The 21,685-nt window shown below is 38.9% G+C and overlaps 1 protein-coding gene across 1 annotated transcript; it reads right to left on the bottom strand.

Annotated features, from left to right (window-relative positions):
- Nucleotides 1–4,795: 4,795 nt before the first annotated feature.
- tnnt2b (troponin T type 2b (cardiac)) lies at nucleotides 4,796–19,817 on the bottom strand. Its single transcript, XM_062997164.1, has 10 exons — nucleotides 19,786–19,817; nucleotides 18,642–18,668; nucleotides 18,487–18,547; nucleotides 17,530–17,646; nucleotides 12,381–12,458; nucleotides 12,195–12,302; nucleotides 11,999–12,111; nucleotides 11,788–11,878; nucleotides 11,442–11,482; nucleotides 4,796–4,835 (listed from the first exon to the last, which is right to left on the bottom strand). Exons 1-10 carry the CDS (start codon nucleotides 19,815–19,817, stop codon nucleotides 4,796–4,798), a joined length of 708 nt encoding a protein of 235 aa, XP_062853234.1.
- Nucleotides 19,818–21,685: the final 1,868 nt, after the last annotated feature.

Genomic DNA, 21,685 nt, shown 5'->3' with positions numbered 1-21,685 from the left:
AATAGCTGCAGTATACACATTCTGTTTTTTCTAAGTTTGATTAAACTTTAACCCTTAAATAAACATCACAAGGTTCAATTAAATAATTAAATGTGTTTTTTATTTGTGTGATGTCCATATTTTTTGTGTTTTGTCAATTTTGGCTCACCACGTTATGTTTTCCCTGATTGCTGTGGTGGTAAATTAGTCTCACCTGTTGCTTGTTACATTTTTGTTTGGATGAAACCCTGTGTTTTATTGTTTAAATGGTAATGGGTAGAGTATGATATTAAGGTACACCACCTTACCATAAGTATATTATCAATTTATGAACAGGATAAGATTAAAAAAGAGGAACTCCCAGTAAGGTAGTCATTTTTGCTATCATTTTGAACTAATATTAATTGAAAATGTGAATGTGATTAAAAAGAAAACCAAACCCAATAGAACTTAATTTCCACATAAATTGGGCTGTTTTGTGAAACACAATTAAAGAGGAATATATGATTTGTTAATTCTCTTTATTTCTAATATTTTCACTGAAAACTTCATTGTATTTTGTTAATATAAACACATTTAAAATTTGATGCCTTTAACATACTCATAAAAGGTTGAGACAAAGGCATGCTTACTCCTGTGTTACACCTGCTTTTCATATGAATGAGACTTTTTATTGGTTTGGGAACTGGGAACACTAATAGCTGCAAAAGATTTGCAAGTGGAATTTTGTTCATTCTAAATTTATATGAATCTCCAGCTGAGTCCATGGTAGCCATCGTCTGATTTTCCTCTTCATGCTACACCATACATTTTTAAGAGCTCATAGTTGCTTTTATATTGTTGTTGTGCAATCTGTCTGTCTTACATACAACCACTTCTGCCAATTTCTACTATTGTATACTAATATATACACACCAATCAGCCATTACATTAAAACCACCTCCTTGTTTCTGTCCATTTTATCAGCTCTACTTACCATATAGGAGCACTTTGTAGTTCTACAATTACTGACTGTAGTCCATCTGTTTCTCTACATAATGTTTTAGCCTGCTTTCACCCTGTTCTCTAATGGTCAGAACCACCACAGAGTATGTATTATTTGGGTGGTGGATCATTCTCAGCACTGCAGTGACAATGACATGGTGGTGGTGTGTTAGTGTGTGTTGTGCTGGTATGAGTGGATCAGACACAGCAGCGCTGCTGGAGTTTTTAAATACTGTGTTCGCTCACTGTCCACTTTATTAATAGACACTCCTACCTGGTTGGTCCACCTAGTAGAGACGATCGCTCATCTGTTGCTGCTGTTTGAGTTGGTTATCTTCTAGACCTTCATCAGTGGCCACAGGACGCTGCCTACGGGGCACTGTTGGCTGGATGTTTTTGGTTGGTGGACTATTCTCAGTCCAGCAGTAACAGTGTTTAAAAACTTAATCAGCACTGCTGTGTCTGATCCACTCATACCAGCACAACCCACACTAACACACCACCAACTATCAGTGTCACTGCAGAGCTGAGAATGACCCACCACCCAAATAATATGTGCTCTGTAGTGGTCCTGGGAAAGTCCTGACCATTGAAGAACAGCATGAAAGGGGGCTAACAAACCATTTAAAGTAACAGATGGACTACAGTCAGTAATTGTAGAACTACAAAGTGCTTCTATATGGTAAGTGGAGCTGATAAAATAGACAGCGAGTGTAGAAACAAGGAGGTGGTTTTAATGTTATGGCTGATCAGTGTATATTAATATTAATCATTTTACAAACAAAACAAAAAGCAAAGCAACAATCTTTTCCCCTTAACATGTTTGATAAAATTGCTTTTCAATGTAATGAAAAAATGCCAAACATAAAACAGCCTTTAGAAGAAGAAACATAATCTCATAATATCACCAGAATAAGGAGATTTTTTTTATATAAAAACTAGTTTTTAAGGTAGAAAAACAGTTTAATGATGTTTTTCAATTTATTACATAATGTAAAGTAATTATGTAAACTACAGATTAATTCAAGCAACACACAGGGCACCAATTAATTGCGGGGCAACACACCTTTACTCACTTATTTAAACATACTGTATGTGCTGTTTAAAAAAAGAACAAAAACACACAAAAATAAGGTGAACACACAAAGCTTACAAACGTGACAGAAGGTGAAGACTACCTTATGCAAACCTGAGATTGTCAGACATTCCATTTCAAACCATGGACTTTCATAAGGAGTTACCCCTCTGCCTGCAGCTATAACAGTCTACACTCATCTGGTAAGGCCTTCCACTAACAGATGTCTGTGATAATGTGCTCATGTTTAGTCAGCAGTATTACCAAGATCAGGCACTAATGTTGAGTCAGAGGGCCTGGCCTCATGAGATCAGGGCTCAGGTCAACAGTCAAAAGGCCAGTTCATATACCTGTTGGCAATGGGTGGTTAAAATTAGGAAGGGGGGCACTTATATATTGTGAAACTTTGTGAAGCCTTGACTCATACCAAGATCAGATCATAATAGTATTAAAATACTGATGCACTGTTACATTCAGCTTACAGACATGCCAATGCCCCACCTTGTCTACCACAACTTCATGTAGGTTACAGTTCAGTTCAGAAATAATGAGCTCATGTCTGGTTTAAAAAAAGCTCATAGTTGTTTAAATATGCATTAGAGCATGTCTAATTAAATCTGGGTGCTGCCATAACTTTCCCTGTTGCTGTGTTGTAACAACCAGGTGTTATTGTGTCTTGCTGGCTAAGCTCACTCTTCAGACTGTCTAATAAGCAAGGGAACGTAGTAAGCTTTTTTTCAAGTTTGTGCAACAGAACATAATCATTTCCCCCCTAAAAGTATTGACCTACAATGTGTATGTCATAATGATGTGGCTACCAATAATATATTATTGCTAAGTTTTGAAAAATATAATAAAGAAATACATTAAAAAGCATCTGTGAATTTACTGACTGGTAAATCCAAAAACCTACAGTAAAAATAATTAAAAATACAGACAGTAGTAATTAGCAAATCTTTTGACCTACATTTAATTAATCAGCTTTTTTTGTAGACAAAAAGCTTATTAAAAATTTTGATGGCTTTATTTCCGAAAAAAGTTGGGACAGGCACATGTTTATTATTGTGTTACATCAACTAAGGATAGTAAAAGTTACAATGTAATTTTTCATTCTTGTCTCCATCGTCGTATACAGTGGTACCTTGTATCTCAACGTCTCCTGAACTCAAAATCTTTAAAACTCAATGCCCTTCGTCAAGAAATTTGTACCCCTAAACTCAACATTTACCTTAAGCTCAACGTGTTCTGCTTTTTTTTTTTTTGTTAAAAAAATTGATTCATTTAATTTCAAATTAATAATGAACAGTTGCTTTGCTCTGCGCTTGGCTTGAGCGGTGTAGTAAAATGTCATCAAAGTGCGCATATGAGACGAATCTGCATTTGTGTGGAATAACCAGCAAATCCACTCTGAAAGCGTCCACATGAATCTGTGTTAGCTGGATTTTCCTCCTGTTTCACTTGTGTTACAGCTCAGGGTTCTGAGAAATTGTAAGCTTTTCCGAGAGAGTTTATTTATTTATTTATTGAACTGTTTTACATCGGCAGGAGGAGTAGTACATTTTAATATCAGTCCATATTCTTGTCAAGCATTGTTTTAGTGCGCTGTTTTATATGCGTTCTTTTCCAAGAGACTCAAAAACGCTTATCGATAAAAATAAAAAAAAAGCTTAGCGTTACTTGAATTAAAAGAATGACACAGGAACGCTAAACTTCTCTTAATTATTACTGCTCATAAATTCTTTCCACTAATGAAATTCCTCACTCGTTGTTTTAGTACAATAAGTCACATTAAGTTTTGTGCACCGCCACATTCCATAGGAAACTTCAATGCCTTTTAAGCTCAGCGCCACTCCCAGAACCAACTGATGTTGATTTTCAAGGTACCACTGTATTGCACTCTCCTACTAGAAAGCAATGCTGTTGTAATACATGCAGAATGAATCTTGATCAAATGCTGCTCTAAATGCATATAAACCTCTCAACATTAATGGTGACATTAAAAATGTCCAAGTTAAGGCATAATGCAAGCTGGCATAGTGCAAGATATGCAAGAAGCAGCATAGTACCTTCACATTCATGCAATTGGCACATACACATCTCCATACCATGACAGACAATGGCTTTTGAACCTTGTATTGGTAACAGTTGGAATGGTCCTTTTTCTGTTTGGCTCAAAGAACACAGTGTCCATTATTTAAAGGTGGACTTGTCTAACTACAGCACACATTCGCATTAGTCCACCCCAGATGAGCTTAGACCACAAGAAATTAGTGGCATCTAAGTGTTGTTACTGAAAAGGGTTTTCAGAAGTATTTTTGAGCCCATGTGGTTTATTCATTACAAAAGCATGTTGTTTTTTAATGCAATGCTGTCTGAAATAATAAAGCTCACATATTTAATATTGGCGCTGACAATTGTTCTAAAACTGTTGGGTTCTTTTTTTATGGAGACCATTAAACCATCTTTGCTTTTATTAAGTTCCTATTTCATACAATCATGATTACAGATGTTTTGATTGTTTCATAACCTTGCCCTGTCCCAACCATTTTTTAAGATTATAATGTTTAACATTAAATATCAATTATTTGTGCTGTTTTTTTTATTAAATCCATGTAAAAGACTGTTAAAATAAGTGCTTTTAATTTTAATTTGGATTTTACCTACTTTCCTAACTGTCCCAACATTATTGTGCTGGTTTCTTAGGAAGAACAATAAACGTGTGTATCTCAAACATCTGCTTCCCCAATTCCTGGTGTTCTATTTCCTCAAGCCTCTCTTGCTCCTGGTTCCTTTGGTACTAAAGAACAGACAGAAACAGAAAGAAGGAACCATTATGTATACTTTGTAGTGTATGTTATTTATTATTTAATGATAATAATGCTTAATCATATGTTTGTGATGTTAGTTAGTGTAGGTAAACTGGTAATTTCGCACCTAAAAATGTAGCCAATTTTGCAAATGTTGATATCATGTTTACTGAGTTTACTTTGAATAAAAGACACACTATGTGGCCAAAATTTTAAGAAAACAAATATTTTTTTGAAGGGTGGGGTTTGAACCAGCAGTCTTCTACTTACTAGTCCAGTACCTTAACTACTAGGCTACAACTGCCACTTATACAAATTATATAAGCACTTTATAATATTCTCCTGACAACAGCTTGCATGATTGATATGACACTGCTAGTCCACCACAGCCAGGATTCGGGTGTGAATCTTAGCAGTGCTATCAGCGAGCCAGGCTTCTATACAGATGTGATGGGGTTTGTCTATGGGGAAAGAGCTGAAGCCTTGCAATTGATTGGTGCCTCAGTATTCCTGCCTTGCACCCAGTGTTTCCAACTGCAACCCTGACCAGAATAAAGTTGTATATTAATTATTAAACACATAGTTCCTTGTGATGTGACAGCTTTTCGTTCTTCTAATGTGAAGAATAAATGCATTTTTGTAAAGTATCAGGTCCAGTTAGCTTGTTTAACAGTAATCCAGCACTGTTTTGTAGTCTATGACCAGAGGAATTATCTGATAATGTAAAAAAGGAATTCTGACTCCATTTTACTCTTTGTTTACATTTACATTTACGGCATTTAGCAGACGCCTTTATCCAAAGCGACTTACATTACAGTTACAGTATACAGTCTGAGCAATTGAGGGTTAAGGGCCTTGCTCAAGGGCACAACAGCAGCAACCTGGCAGTGGTGGGGCTTAACCACTAGGCTACGGCTTGACTGTTTATCCCCTTAAAATCTTTTAACCTTTGTTAAACACTGTCCATAACCTTTGAACTTTCATTAATCTCTGACCCAAAGGTGACAGCTGCTGTCACTCACATATTTCCTCTCTCTTTCCATCTCACATTCTCTCTCACGTTCACTCTCTCTCTTTCTCCCTCTCTCTTTCAGCTGCCGCTTACTCATCGCATTGTCCTGTGCCATCCTGTCTAAAACAGACTCTAATCCCTTTGGCATCTCTGATGTACCTCTGACACATAACCCTGAGAGAGATAAAGATATTATGTGAACGGCTCCAGTCAGGGAGGAGTCTAATGAAACTTTTGAGAACAAATTTACAATAGAGTCGGCATTTGTGCCATCATAGTTGCCAAACTAAATAAATAAAACTGGAATGTAATATTGGGCTCCTTGTTAAATACGAAGGACTGGTGGTAAAATAACAAATAGCTCAGAGGCTTTCTTTATTCATAATTTTAAATGCTTTGGCAGACATCAATTGGTCTAAAGGTGAAAATAATAGGACGTTACCTTTGCAAGCTGGCACAGATCTGGTATGAGTCAGTTATCACGAGAATTAGCACGGAATTACAACCTACTCAGCTTTACTAACTTTAGAAATGAGAATTATATTTCTATAATTATATATATACCTTTTTAGCCTGCTTTTACTCTGTTTCAATAGTCAGGACCCCTACATGACCACCACAGAGCAGGTATTATTTAGGTGGTGGATGATTCTCAGCACTGCAGTGACAATGACATGGTGGTGGTGTGTTAGTGTGTGTTGTGCTGTTATAAGTGGATCAGACACAGAAGCTGCTGGAGTTTTTTAATACCGTGTCCACGCACTGTCCACTCTATTAGACACTCCTACCTAGTTGGTCCACCTTGTAGATGTAAAGTCGATCGCTCATCTATTGCTGCTGTTTGAGTTGGTCATCTTGTACACCTACATCAGTGGTCACAGGCCGCTGCCCATGGGGCACTGTTGGCTGGATATTTTTGGTTGGTGGACTATTCTCAGTCCAGCAGTAATAGTGAGGTGTTTAAAAACTCCATCAGCGCTGCTGTGTCTTATCCACTCATACCAGCACAACACACACTAACACACCACCACCATGTCAGTGTCACTGCAGTGCTGAAAATCATCCACCACCCAAATGATACCTGCTCTATAGTGGTCCTGGGAGAGTCCTGACTATTGAAGAACAGCATGAAAGTAGCTAACAAAGCATGCAGAGGAACAGATGGACCACAGTCAGTAATTGTAAAACTACAAAGTGCTCCTATGTGGTAAGTGGAGCTGACTAAATGGACAGTGAGTGTAGAAACAAGGAGGTGGTTTTAATGTTATGGCTGATAGGTGTGTATATATACAGTATATACTGTATATATATTTGTTTTTAAATACCCACCTTTGAGTTGACTCACACATAGTCAGTTTCAGCCCGGCTTTACAAACAGCTTTACTGAAGCTTCTCACCTGTTCTTACTGCTGGCTTTTAAATCCATCCAGTGCGTTTATGTGTGTTCTTTTTTTAGACACCTTTATTTAACACAGTAGTTTAAGTTAGTTGTCCCAGTGGACAATATTTTTAAGCAGTAAGTTATGGAATGAGCAAATTTGAAGTGACTGACTCGGCCCAAGGCATAATCTTTTCTCTAAATATACATTACTTACTAATCTGTTAACTCCAAAACAGCAATGTTTATTAATTGTTTATTTATGTATTATATAGATTTATTTATTTTTTGTAACCACTTTATCCTGACCTGCACCACATTGCCCTCAAGGTGTAAATGAGTGTGACTGACTGACAACGAATATGACTGAGTATGATAAATGTATGAGTGATGTGAATGACTGGAGGTCTGTCAGGATGAATATGTGCCTTGTGGCCGGTGTTCCCAGGATAGGCTGATGTTGTTCAATGTACACCGACCAAACATAACAGGTTAAGTGAATAACACTGATTATCTCTTTATCAGTGAACATTTTAACCTCAAAGTTGATGTGTTAGAAGCAGGAAAAATGGGCAAATGTAAGGATTTGAGCGAGTTTGACAAGGGCCAAATTGTGATGGCTAGGTGACTGGGTCAGAGCATCTCCAAAACTGCAGCTTCCAGTCTTCAGTATCTATCAGTGGTCAGTATCTATCAAAAGTGGTCCGACAGGGTCAAGGCTCATTGATGCACTTGGGAAGCGAAGGCTGGCCCATGTGGTCCGATCCAACAGACAAGCTACTGTAGCTCAAACTGTTGAAGAAGTTAATGCTGGTTCTGATAGAAAGGTGTCAGAATACACAGTGCATCACAGTTTGTTGCTTATGGGGCTGCACAGCTGCAGACCAGTCAGTGTGCCCATGCTGACCCCTGTCCACTGCCGAAAGCACCAACAATGGGCACATGAGCATCTGAACTGGACCATGAAGCAATGGAAGAAGGTGGCCCAGTCTGATGAATCACGTTTTACATCACGTGGATGGCCGGGTGTGTGTCGCTTACGTGGGGAACACATGGCACCAGGATGCACTATGTAATGGGCAATGTTCTGCTGGGAAATCTTGGGTCCTGCCATCCATGTGGATGTTACTTTGACACGTACCACCTACATAAGCATTGTTGCAGACCATGTACACCCTTTCATAGAAATGGTATTCCCTGGTGGCTGTGGCCTCTTTTAGCATGATAATGCACCCTGCCACAAAGCTAAAATGGTTCAAGAATGGTTTGACGAGCACAACAATAAGTTTAAGGTGTTGACTTGGCCTCCAAATTCCCCAGATCTCAATCCAATCGAGCATCTGTGGGATGTGCTGGACAAACAAGTCCAATCCATGGAGGCCTGACCTCACAGCTTACAGGAGTTAAAGGATCTGCTGCAAACATCTTGGTGCCAGATACCACAGTACACTTTCAGGGGTCTAGTGGAGTCTATGCCTCGACGGGTCAGGGCTGTTTTGGCAGCAAAAGGGGGACCAATACAATATTAGGAATGTGGTCATAATGTTATGCCTGATCGGTGTATATTGCTCATGTTTATACTAATTATATTAAAATACAGTTGATGATTTAAAAAGAATGATGTACATTGATGGATAAAAACAGCAATTAGTGTATATTTATTAAGTTAAAATTAAGTTCTTTATGTTTATGTTGGAAAAGATGTAATTAGTTGGGAAGATTTCATGCAACAACTAGCAATCCAGCGAGTTACGAGCTTTCCTGGTTTATACTTGTCAAGAAATTAGTTTTTAAACAATAGCTAAATTGAAAGGTCACGAGCAATCAACCTGAACATTCTGTCTGTAAAAACTGGTTTGGCACACAAGATTTTTCTGATGTGCTCTCAGGCTAATAGAAAGGAAAGTTTAGAAGAGAGGGAACAGTCAGTGAAAGTAGCAGGAAGTGCTTCTAAAATTTGCACCTAAACATTTTGACAAATTAGAACCACGGTCAGAATTCTGGCAATAATTAAGTTAATCATGTCTGGAAAAAAAGTGTTGCTTGTATGATACTAAGAGCCCAACACTCACAGTTAACCCCCCCCCCCTTCCCCCCCCCCATCTACAGTAGGCTCCACATGCATCTTGTTTTCATTACACGTCTGTGTTCCCCGCCCTGTCTACACCCCTTGTCTGTTATTTGCTCTTGTTTTATATACCTGTGTACACCTGTGTCCTAATCATTTTCTATGTAATACGTCTGTATATATATACCTCACTTGCTGCTTTGTTCTTGGCCATTCCTTGCATTTTAAAGCGGTTACCGTAATTTTGCATTTGTGTATCTTGTTTTCTGTGATCTACCATGTTTTTATATATTGTTCTCCCAATATTTACCCGTTTGGTTTTTGATTTTCAGTATCGATTGTGTCTCAGTTAGAGAGTTCACGATTTAATGCACTTGTGTTCTGCCTTCTCTGTCTGCCCAGCATTACAGATTAATGTAACAGGTCGTGTTGGAGGAGAATTAAATCGTATCGACCAAGAAATACATGCATTGGGTTCATATTGCTAAATACAGTCCACAGAGATTGTGTGTAAATTTAAAGTGAATAAATATTAAATGACACTAAAAATATGAAATGACTAGGGCTGTCGAAGTGAACTCGATAATAACGCATTAACGCGATCTCAATTTAACGCGATTTTAAAAAATAGTGGCGTTAACGCAAATTCTATTTAGCTCTGCGAGTCATCGGTTGTTCATGTTGAGACTTGACCGTGCACGGCATCTCTCATTAAGACAGCGTTTCTCAAATGTAACCGAGCGTCGTAGTGATGCACTTTCTTAATAAAGAAATAAATACACGGTATATTCACAAGTTGTCAGGAGCAGAACACTTTTATTACTTTTTCTGTTACGGTACCGAATAGCGGACAGCTAAAGTCGTTAGCCAAGCATGCTATTCCATGAACTATGGAAGCCCCAAAGGGTCAAAACACACTCACTTCGTGTAGAAACGTCCATCAAACCATTGTCACGATACAACCACAGAAAAGTCTGTTACAATAACTACGCCTTATCCCACCTAAAGCACCGCTGATCTACAATGTTTGCTGATGGAGAAATTTTAACCTACAATCTGACATATATACGAAATCAAGGGTCTCTGCTGGATAGTATTACTGCCTAGTATGTGAGTGAATAAAACTCCCTTACAGTTTTCTCTTGTCCCAGCAGTTTTTAACATGAGTACATTTAGCATAAAATGTGTTCACCATTTTAATTGTAACATTTCACTTAAAAATCCTTGTTTTCTGTAACATTTACACAGATTTTTTTAATGTGATTAATCGCGATTAACTATGTGAAATTCTGAGATTAATCGCGATTAAATTTTTTAATCGTTTGACAGCCCTAGAAATGACAAAATTGAAGGTGGTTCTAAATTATATACTTGGATACAGTATTTAAAAACTCCAGCAGTGCTACTGTGTCTGATCCACTCTTACCAACACAACACACACTAACACACCACCACCATGTCATTACCACTGCAGTGCTGAGAATCATCCACCACCTAAATAATACCTGCTGTGTGGTGGTCCTGACCATTGAAGAACAGGATGCAAGCAGGCTTTAGCATATTCAATTACCCAATTGCATTAGACTTCCTCTCTACTGATGCTGATCCCCGTCTTGATTGAGGAGAGCGATACTGACACCCGACACGTGTGCAGTAGCCGACTGCATCTTTTCAACTGCTCGAGGCGAGTTTATATGCAGGCGCACAATCAGCCGGCAAAGGTCGTAATTGCATCAGTTATGAGGTCCCTGGAGGTATCTGGGGCTCCCACCCTGTATGAACAACAGCCAATCGTTCACGTAGGCGCCCAGTCGGATGGCAGAGCTGAGTTTTGAATCAACGAGTTCAAAATGTCAGCTTTGGTGTGCTAGCATGTTTTACCGCTGCGCCACCTGAGCGCCCTTTAATATTTGTATTTTTAATAAAAGGTGTAGAAATGTTTCTGGGCTTTTGTATTTTATACAATTATAATTAAATGATGTATTTAATCAAGGCTTGATCAAGGCTCTTAGCCCTTAGTTGCTAAGACAGTATACTGTCACAGAACTGTAAGTCACTTTGGATTAAAGCATCTGCTAAATGCAGAAAATGTAAATGAATTAAAGACAGATGAATATCAATATGTTTCAGCTACTCACGTCTTCTGATGGTCGCTGACTCTGTTTCTCAGGACAGTGACCTAAAGTGACAGAATATAACAGGTATGAGACAGTTTCTTTGTCTCTGTGTGAATTTTTTCTCATGCCAGTCAAAAGTCTGGGAAGGCATCCAGGGTTAAGATACCCAACACAACCAGCCTCTCCTGCCAAGTTGGTCGAGGTGTAAATAGCAGTCTTGATGAGTTATACTTTAATGGACCTGTCATCACGCATTCATGTGAAAGTTAACAGAGAAAGCTGTTCTCATTTCATGCTGGTAACAACATTGCTAAGTGTTTTACGTGTGATACTCTGGAATCTCTTTCATGCTGAAAACCAGCCATACCTCATACTTTTGTCGCATGTATTTATACTGTAGTTCAAATTTCTCTGCTTCGAGTTCGTACATCCACTTCCAGAGTTCATTGGCTTTCTCTCTGTGACATGAGACATGAAAAAAGAATGAACCAGCATTACCGTTGACTGCATTATTTATGTTAAAGCATGTTTACATTCGGATTTGTTTGTGTGGGCTTTTCCCTTTGTCTGCCCTGTACCTGAGCTTGTCAGCATTGAGGTTGTCAATATTTAGCTCTTTACGTCGCTCGCTAAGAATCTTTTTCTTCTTCTCTCTCTCTGTTTGTTTCCTTGCACCTCCCCGCTTTTCTGTCTGTTAGCCAAACAAAATAATGAATGTCAGTAAAAAAAAAATCACTCATGTTTATCATTTCTGTAAGGATGTGCTGCTATTACCCTTTGCATGTATCCACTGAACTGAAAACCTGTCAGAACCTTCTTCTTCTTGGCATCATCCTCAGCTTTCCTCTTTGCTTCTTCCTCCTCTTTTCTCGCCCTTTCTTCCTGAGGATAAATACTTTTAAATGAATGCTCTCTGGACACATTATTAAGATAGTAATGCTCTGAAAAGTTGTGACTCACGGCTAGCTTGTTCTGTCGCTCCTTTTCTTTCTCAGCCCGGATTCTCAGCTGCTCAGCTCTTTCTGTCCGGCGCTTTTCCTTATTTTCAGAACAGAAGACAACCAGTACAATATTGACCACAATAATATATTTGTATATAATATTTGGAAATTTTGGATGCTAAATATTCATCAAGTTTTATATTATAACTTCTCTAGAAAACTACAGGTCACATTTAGACTAGGGCTGGCTCGATACCACTTTTTTATGTCAGATACCGATACTGCAAATTGAGTATCTGACAATACCAATACCAATCCGTTATGTCATTTCTCCTCTCAAACAACTAAGCAGTAATAATATGTCTCAATGCACCATGGTTAAACTATCTATCTAAATAACAATGCCTACAACATCACACTTATGCAAAACTGCTGTTTTTATTTTAACTGTTACACACAAAACATTTAGCAGCATTTTTGGTTTCACTTATGTTCGGTGTGTTGTCCAAAGTGTCTACAATTGGAAGATGTGGATGTCAATCACACGTGATGGACCAATTAAAATTGACGCAGAGATGAGATTTTCCATTAAAGTTCTGTCAAATTTTTAGATTATTAAAACCTGCTGAATTTTGAAGACGTCTGTGGCTAAACGGGAAACGATGTAGTTTGTTTTATTTCATAACACTCATGGATTAATCGTTGAGGATGTGAGAGATCTCCAAGCCGGGACAAGATAGGTTTTGTTTGTCTCAGCTGACTGATTTATAAAGCGATTTTTATTGTTTAAACAGTGTTTTTAGATGTGGCAGTAGTACATGATTTTTTTTAAATGCTAAAAGTTTAAGTAGATCAGTGTTTTTTTTTTGTTTTTTTTACCCCTTTTTCTCCCACTTTAGCACATCCAATTTCTACCCGTCAATCATCCTCTCACTAATGCTGGCCCCTGCTCCTGATTGGGGAGGACGAGGCTGCTCCACACCCCCTCCGAAACGTGCACAGCAATCGAACATCTTATCACCTACACTTGACGAGTGCAGTGCAGTAGAGCGCTGTGCACGGAGGGCCACACCCCCTACCACACTCCTTCCTCATCTCTGTGCAGGCGCCACCAACCAGCCAGCAGAGGTTGTAATCGCACTGGTCTGAGAGAAAGTCCCCATCCGGCTTTTAGTCCCGCCCCTTATCTGAACAACAGGCCAATTGTTGTTCATGTAGCCATTCAGCCTCAGTCGGCAAGGCAGAGCCGAGATTCGATACGATGTATTTGAGATCTCAGCTCTGGTGAACAGTGTGCGCTTTACCGCTGCGCCACCTGAGCGGCCCCAATCAGTGTGTTTTAATTTCTGAATGGCTGTTGCAGATGAGTTGTAGATCAGTGGCACATGTTAATGATGTCATCAAGATGCACCTTGATACGGCAGTTGCAGAGTGAGCTGGTAATAAACAGCACTCTGTTGGAACGTATCTTCGTGTGTTATTTGCTTTACACACAAACAATGGCCTTATTTACATTGTGTTATTTACTTAAGCAACAGTATCGGATTAGATTATTAGGGGCCAGTGATAGCTCAGTGGTTAAGGTACTGGACTAGTAAACAAAAGGTTGCCGGTTCAAGCCCCGCCACCATCAAGTTGCCACTGTTGGGCCCTTAACCCTCAATTGCTCATTGTGTTCAGCTCATCGTGTAAGTCGCTTTGGATAAAAGCGTCTGCTAAATGCTGAAAATGTAAATGTAAATAGATTACATGTGGGTTTCCTTCTGATATCCGATCCAGTGATTTGGGCCAATATCGGACCGATACCGATACAGAGTTTCGGATTGGTGCCAGCCCTAATTTAGACACTTGAGAAATTGTTTAAAGCTAGCATCTTCATCCATGGGCTCAAACTCTTCTGAGATGGACAAGTGCAATAGATAAATGTGTGCCATGGTCTGACAAGTCTACCTTTCAGATTGTTTTTGGAAATTATAGAGCTTGTGTTCTCCAGACCAAAAGAAAAAAGACTATCCCTATTGTTACCAATGCTTTGTTTAAAAGCCTGGATACCTGGATAACCTGGATATCTATGAAGGCATCATGAATGCTGTGGTGTACCTTTGCATTTTGGAGTAATCCATGCCTTCATTTAGTCATATTTTACAATAACATTGCTGCTTGTTTCCAAGCCACATTCTACATGTGTAGCAACAGCATGACTTCATAGTAATATAGTGCAGGTGCTAGAGTGGCCTGCCTGCAGTCCAGATCTGTCTTCTCTTTATATTTACATTTACATTTTCGGCATTTAGCAGACAGAGCAGTTTTATCCAGAGCAACTTACAGAAGTGCTTTCATAGTGAACATTACCTTACTCTAGTTTAAGTAGATAACAGTCCAAGAATACAGGACTGTATGAAACCCTGTTAGAAACAAAGGGTGGGAGCTAGGAGGTGGGTTTAAATCATCTTTTGAAGACAGCAAGAGACTCAGATGTTTGGATAAGGGAAGCTCGTCCACCACTTTGGTGCTAGTACAGAGAGAAGCCTTGGTGCTTGTCTTCCTTTAGTTCTGGGTGGAGGATCAAGTCGATCAAGACTAGTGGCTCGGAGGTTGCGTGGTACAGAAAGGGGTTTTATTAGACCTTTAAGATAACTTGGGGCTGGTCCATTTTTGGCTTTGTAGTCGAGCATCATTGTTTTAAACTCCTAAAAACTGTGTAGCACATTATATACTGTAGCACTATTTTAGCAATGGAGACCCTGGGCTGTTGAGCAACTAAATTTTTTAATCAAGCAGTAATATTAAACTGTAATGGGCCCATCGGCTGTATAGACCAGCAGAAGGTGTGAATTATGGTATTGTGGATAATGAGGCCAATATTTAAAAGCTTTTGATTTTTGTTGGCATATATGTCACCTTTACTTTACATTTCAACAAAGTAATCAGTGTAACGATAGACTGGGAGAAGTGGCAGGACACAGGTGTGAAGACGTAATAAACATATTGAATTTATTGAATTACAAGAGCATAACAATAGAATCTACAGGTAAACAGACAGCAAAACTAAGAACATGGGAAAACAGAACATAACGGCTAACCCCAAGAAAAACATGAAACCATAATCCCGACGCTAAGCTACGCTAATTGCTAAACTAGGAAAACATGTCATACTTATCCCTATGCTAAGCTCTGCTAATCACTAAATGCTAAGATTCTTAACTAAACCCAACAAAACCATGGACTGTGGAAAAACACAAGACCACAGAAGGACACGAGGAGGTAATGCCTGAAACTAGGAGCTAAAGAACAGAAAGGATAAATAATCAACTGTAAAACAAGGCTGCGAAAAAATTAAAATAACAAGAGAAACCAAGACAAGGACATAAGGAACCATAATACCAGAGATGAAGAAACAGAATAAAATGGGTTCTTTCATATACTGTAACTAATCACAGACAGTAACAAAGGATCATTGTAATAGTCCATTTCAGAAAAGGGAACAGAACAGAAGGTTACTATATACACAGAGTAATTAGAGATGACATGGGGAACCAGAAACTCTACCACAGAATCTTCTGGTAAAAAGTTCACTGTTCCGTCATGGTATCATCATGGCATGGCGCTTAATATAAACCAGCAATTTATTTATTAGGGTTTTAACATCATGTTTTACACACTTCGGGTACATTCATGACAGAAACGGTAGTTACAGGTTACACAAGATTCATCAGCTCACACGTTTAATGTCAAACACAGTCATGGACAATTTTGTATCTCCAATTCACCTCACTTGCATGTCTTTTGGACTGTGGGAGGAAACCCAAGCAGACAAGGGGAGAACATGCAAACTCATCACAGAAAGGACCCGGACCGTCCCATCTGGGGATCAAACCCAGGACCTTCTTGCTATGAGGCAACAGTGCAACCCACCAAAACACCGTGCCACCCTTAAACCAGCAAAGCTTGCTCATTCACTTAGCTGGAAAGGTTTTTAGGGGAGCATTATTTAGATTGGAGACTGGTTGCGTCTAATCTAAGTTAACACAATAATGAATTACATTTGGTGTTTTGGTTGATTGAGCAGCAATTACTTTTGTCCGTCTAGTTTTAATCACATTAACCAGATACAGAGGAATTCTACTTACAAAATTGAAGAGATTGTTGTAAACAAACAAGATGCTTGTGTGTTTTTTATAGTTTACGGTAAGATAAAATGAGTAATGATAAAATAATGCATTATAAATTTAAATAACATGATGGTCATTTGGAATTACCTTCAAAATATACCCTTTTTATGATGAGTATTACAGTCAAGCCGGAAAGTCTGCACACCCCTTTCACCTTCTCCACATTTTATTACATTACAGACTCATTCTATAATAGATTAAGTTTATTTTATGTATTATATGAATTATGTATTGTATTATGTGAAAGCAGGTTTTTAGACATTAGTGCTAATTTATTAAAAATCTAAATGTAAAATATCATACGTGCACAAATGTGCACACCCTTTGATATGACACCCAAAAGTGAGCTGAGATGCATTTTTTCACTGATACTGCTTGAGATGTGGCTACAATTTAATTAAAGTACACCTGTGGTAAATTCAATTGATTGGACATGATTGGGAATTGCCATCACCTGCCTATATAAGGTCCCACAGTTGACAGTGCATATCAGAGCAAACTCCAAGCCATGGGGTCAAAGGAATTATCTGCAGACCTCAGAAACAGGATTGTGTCAAGGCATAGATCTGGTGAAGGGTACAGAAAAATTCCTGCAGCTTTACAGGTCCCAAAGAACACAGTGGTAATTTTGTAAATGGAAGAAGTTTGGAACCACCAAAAATCTTCTTAGACCTGGTCGCCCGGCCAAACTGAGCAATCGGGAAAGACGGGCCTTGGCCAGGGAGAAGAGCAGGAACCCGAGGGTGACTCATTTTCCCGTGAATTTAGTAGGGCCCTAATTATAACCAAGAGTTTTGAACCAGAGTACTATGTAAAACAACAGATTGCAAAGAAAAAGAAAAAAACCTTTGTTGTTTACAACAATAACAGTGACTAAAACTTAATGGATTCTCATTGTCATTAAAGAGCTAAATATATCATACTTTCTTTCAAACCAGTTGTGAAAGTGCTGTTTACAACTTCATGAGTAAAATACCTTGTGACTTTGTGACTCACCATACGGGCACTAAGGGCAAGGAGCTCCTCTTCCTCTTTTTTGCGACTTTCAAAGTGTGACTCAATTAGTGACTGTAGCTCAGTCAGGTCCTTCTCCATTCGCTTACGGTGGATATCCTATGACCATCATCAAATGTTAACTTATTTATATTAGTGCCATCTGTTTAATAAAAAGAAACTTGTGATGATGTAAATTAGCCGAATAACCTACTGACAGTTTTATAGGAAATAGCGTGAGTCCAGAGTATCTAAAAGAATCCAACCCATGTGATCATGGGAAGAACTGTCAATACTGAGTACATACTGAATACATAGCTAGTGTACAAAATTAAAGCATGGACTTTGGATTATAATACAATTCTAACAAAGCTGCAGATGATAATCATTGCACCACCCTATGCTTGCTGTGGAGGGCTACAAAAAAACACCCATCTTCTTTAATATGTGTAAAATCATTGGACACTTCTTTACACTAGGCAGTGGTGGAGTCTCACTGAGAGCTGTAATATGTATGGAATCATTCCACTACTTGAGTTGCTGTTGTAACAGCAATGAAGAGAAACCCTATGCATATCCCTCCCATCATGGACACAGCCAAAGGTGTCTCTTGAGCACTCAGCCAGGCCAGTAACACTGCTGAGACTTCAACTTGATTTTTTTAATCTCTATGGTACTTACATTGAATGATTAAACCTTTACGCAAGCCATAATTATTGTATAAAAAGGAATGTTCTATCATGCAGAAAGATAATCAGTAGTTGGGAAAATTTTGGTGGCACAGCTGGAGGAAAGTGTTACACACAACAACATGTGTTTTTTACCAGGATAAAGCACGAAAAGAATGAAGGAGTTTACTGTTTAACTTTTAATACGAAGTCCCTGCATGCTAAGTGAAATTACTGCTTAAGCATGACTAAAAAGAATGAAATGCTCGTTCATGCTTCAACCTGTACTCACGTCGAAGTCAACCTTCTCCCCATCAGGTATTTTGGGAGGGACCATGGGTGGCAGAAAACCTCTGAAACAAAAACAATAACAGAACAAGAAGTTTTCTTTTGAAAAACATGAAATTTGATATTTGGATATTGTATTCCACACCCACAGTGACTCACTTTGGTTTGGGTTTTGCTTCTTCTGTGCTTGCCAAATAATGAAAGAAATATAAAGTTAAAAGGAACTAAAAACAGTTTACTATAAAGCCAAGATAAACACTTGAATTATTACAGTTTTGAAGTGATGTGCTCCTTTACCTTCGTCTACATGTTCTGTGTCAAGACATGAAAAAGGAAAGACAATGAAGTATAAAAACACAGGTTATACAATGTTATGAGAAGTGCTAAAGTACATGGGTGGGTAAATAGTGGTTGCTTCAGTTGCGGGTGCATAGCTGCATATGTTACACATGGACAAGTGGCATCATCAGAGAGCTACCGAGCTCCCGGGTCTGTCAGGAATAGGCAAATGTGGTAAATTCCCCCAAAATATAACCACAGAACTATTTCAGTATTTCACAGAGCTAGTCTTTCTAAAGATGGAATTCATTACAAGGCTGCCATTCCATAATGGATGCATAAAGACGCCTTGTACCATACTGAGGACCGTAACTGGACCCTTAAGCAATAAAGTGTGACAGAATATTTCTAACAAGTAAATACAGTGTTACCTTGTAACTCAACGTCCCCTAAACTCAAAATCTTTGAAACTCGAGAAATTTGTACCCTTAAACTCAACGTTTCCCTTAAACTCACTGTATTTAGTAAGTTTTTTTTAATGTATTTATTTAATTTCAGATTAACAATGAACAGCCACTTTGTTAAGCACTTGGCTTGAGCGGTGTGGTAATACGTCATCAAAGTGCGAATATGAGACGAATCTGCATTTGTGTGGAATAACCATCAGATTCACTCTAAAAGCTCCACATGTATCTGTGTTTATCTGGATTGTTCTCCTGTTTCACTTTTAAACTTGTGTTACATGTGGATATTACACTGCCTGGCCAAAAAAAAGGTCACACACTAATATTTGGTTGAACCACCTTTAGCTTTGATTACGGCACGCATTCGCTGTGGCATCGTTTCCACAAGCTTCTGCAACGTTACAACATTTATTTCTGTCCAGAGTTGCATTAATTTTTCTTGTATTGATGATGGGAGATTTGGACCACTGCGCAAAGTCTTCTCCAGCACATCCCAAAGATGGTGGTGGCCAATTCATGTGTGAAAATGATGTCTCATGCTCCCTGAACCACTCTTTCACAATTTGAGGCCGATGGATCCTGGCATTGTCATCTTGGAATATGCCCGTGCCATCAGGGAAGAAAAAATCCATTGATGGAATAACCTGGTCATTCAGTATATTCAGGTAGTCAGCTGACCTCATTCTTTGGGCACATAACGTTGCTGAACCTAGACCTGACCAACTGCAGCAACCCCAGATCATAGCACTGCCCCCACAGGCTTGTACGGTAGGCACTAGACATGATGGGTGCATCACTTCAGCCGCCTCTCTTCTTACCCTGATGTGCCCATCATTCTGGAACAGGGTAAATCTGGACTCATCAGACCACATGACCTTCTTCCGTTGCATCTTTTGGTCACAAAGATACCAGTATTCACTGATCAGCCATAACATTAAAACCACCTCCTTGTTTCTACACTCACTGTCCATTTTATCAGCTCCACTTACCATATAGAAGCACTTTGTAGTTCTACAATGGTCAGGACCCCCACAGGACCACCACGGAGTAGGTATTATTTAGGTGGTGGATCATTCTCAGCACTGCAGTGACACTGACATGGTGGTGGAGTGTTAGTGTATGTTGTGCTGGTATGAGTGGATCAGACACAGCAGCGCTGCTGGAGTTTTTAAATACTGTGTCTACTTACTGTCCACTCTATTAGACACTCCTACCTAGTTGGTCCACCTTGTAGATGTAAAGTCAGAGACGATCGCTATCATCTATTGCTGCTGTTTAAGTTGGTCATCTTCTAGACTTTCATCAGTGGTCACAGGACGTTGCCCACACGGTGCTGTTGGCTGGATATTTTTGGTTGGTGGACTATGCTCAGTCCAGCAGTGACTGAGGGGTTTAAAACTCCATCAGCGCTGCTGTGTCTGATCCACTCATACCAGCACAACACACACTAACACACCACCACCATGTCAGTGTCACTGCAGTGCTGAGAATGACCCACCACCCAAATAATACCTACTCTGAAGTGGTCCTGGTAGAGTCCTGACCATTGAAGAACAGCATGAAAGAGGGCTAACAAAGCATGCAGAGAAACAGATAGACTACAGTCAGTAATTGTAGAACTACAATGTGCTTCTATATGGTAAGTGGAGCTGATGAAATGGACAGTGAGTGTAGAAACAATGAGGTCATTTTAATGTTATGGCTGATTGGTGTATATAAATTATTTATTCCTGTATTGAATTTACTAGCCACTTTATTCTGGTCAGGGTTGTAAACTCTGGAAATACTGGGCATAAGGCAGAAATAGTGTTGGACAGGGGGCAATCCATCACAGGACACCACTTACCTATTTATTTACTTGGTAGCCAAAGCATCTATGGGTATGCTTTTGAAGGTAAAAAAAAATTGAGCACCTAAATGAAATCCTCGATCATACACTGAAAACATGCCAGTATTTTGGAATGGAAAGTTCAACAAGTACAGTGTCAGCGGTCCACATACTAAACTGTTGACATTTTTTAGATCAAAACATGTTCACTCTTTTTCATCTTTATTTTAAAATAAAAAGATTTTTTTCATAGTGAAATGTGTTTGTCAGTCCATGGCTGACATAAATAAATGTTACCATTTAGTCATGCGAGTGACATGATAATAGCTATTTTAGCTGGCTGTAGTGCATTTAACCTGTCCAAACAGCTCCAAGTTGCTCTAATGTCAACTCCTGTTTGTCATTACCTGGGCATGAATTTAAGTGAAATAAATATTTTGATGCAGTCACTTAATATCAAAGCTAATGTTGTCTCTCAGAAATCAAAATCCATAAAACTGGTTGATCAACCACTTTTTGGATCAATTCCAAACCTTAATTTTTGTAGCGTATGCCAACTTAACTGAGGATGGGGAACCGGATGGTTGAGATTGTTTCAGGACCCATCCCATTCCTGTGAATAATTTCAACAC

Source organism: Trichomycterus rosablanca, chromosome 6 (genome assembly GCF_030014385.1).
Source record: "Trichomycterus rosablanca isolate fTriRos1 chromosome 6, fTriRos1.hap1, whole genome shotgun sequence".
NCBI classification, from domain to species: Eukaryota; Metazoa; Chordata; class Actinopteri; order Siluriformes; family Trichomycteridae; genus Trichomycterus; species Trichomycterus rosablanca.
Note: the sequence above shows the minus strand (reverse complement) of the source record. Positions and strands in the feature narration are given on the sequence as shown.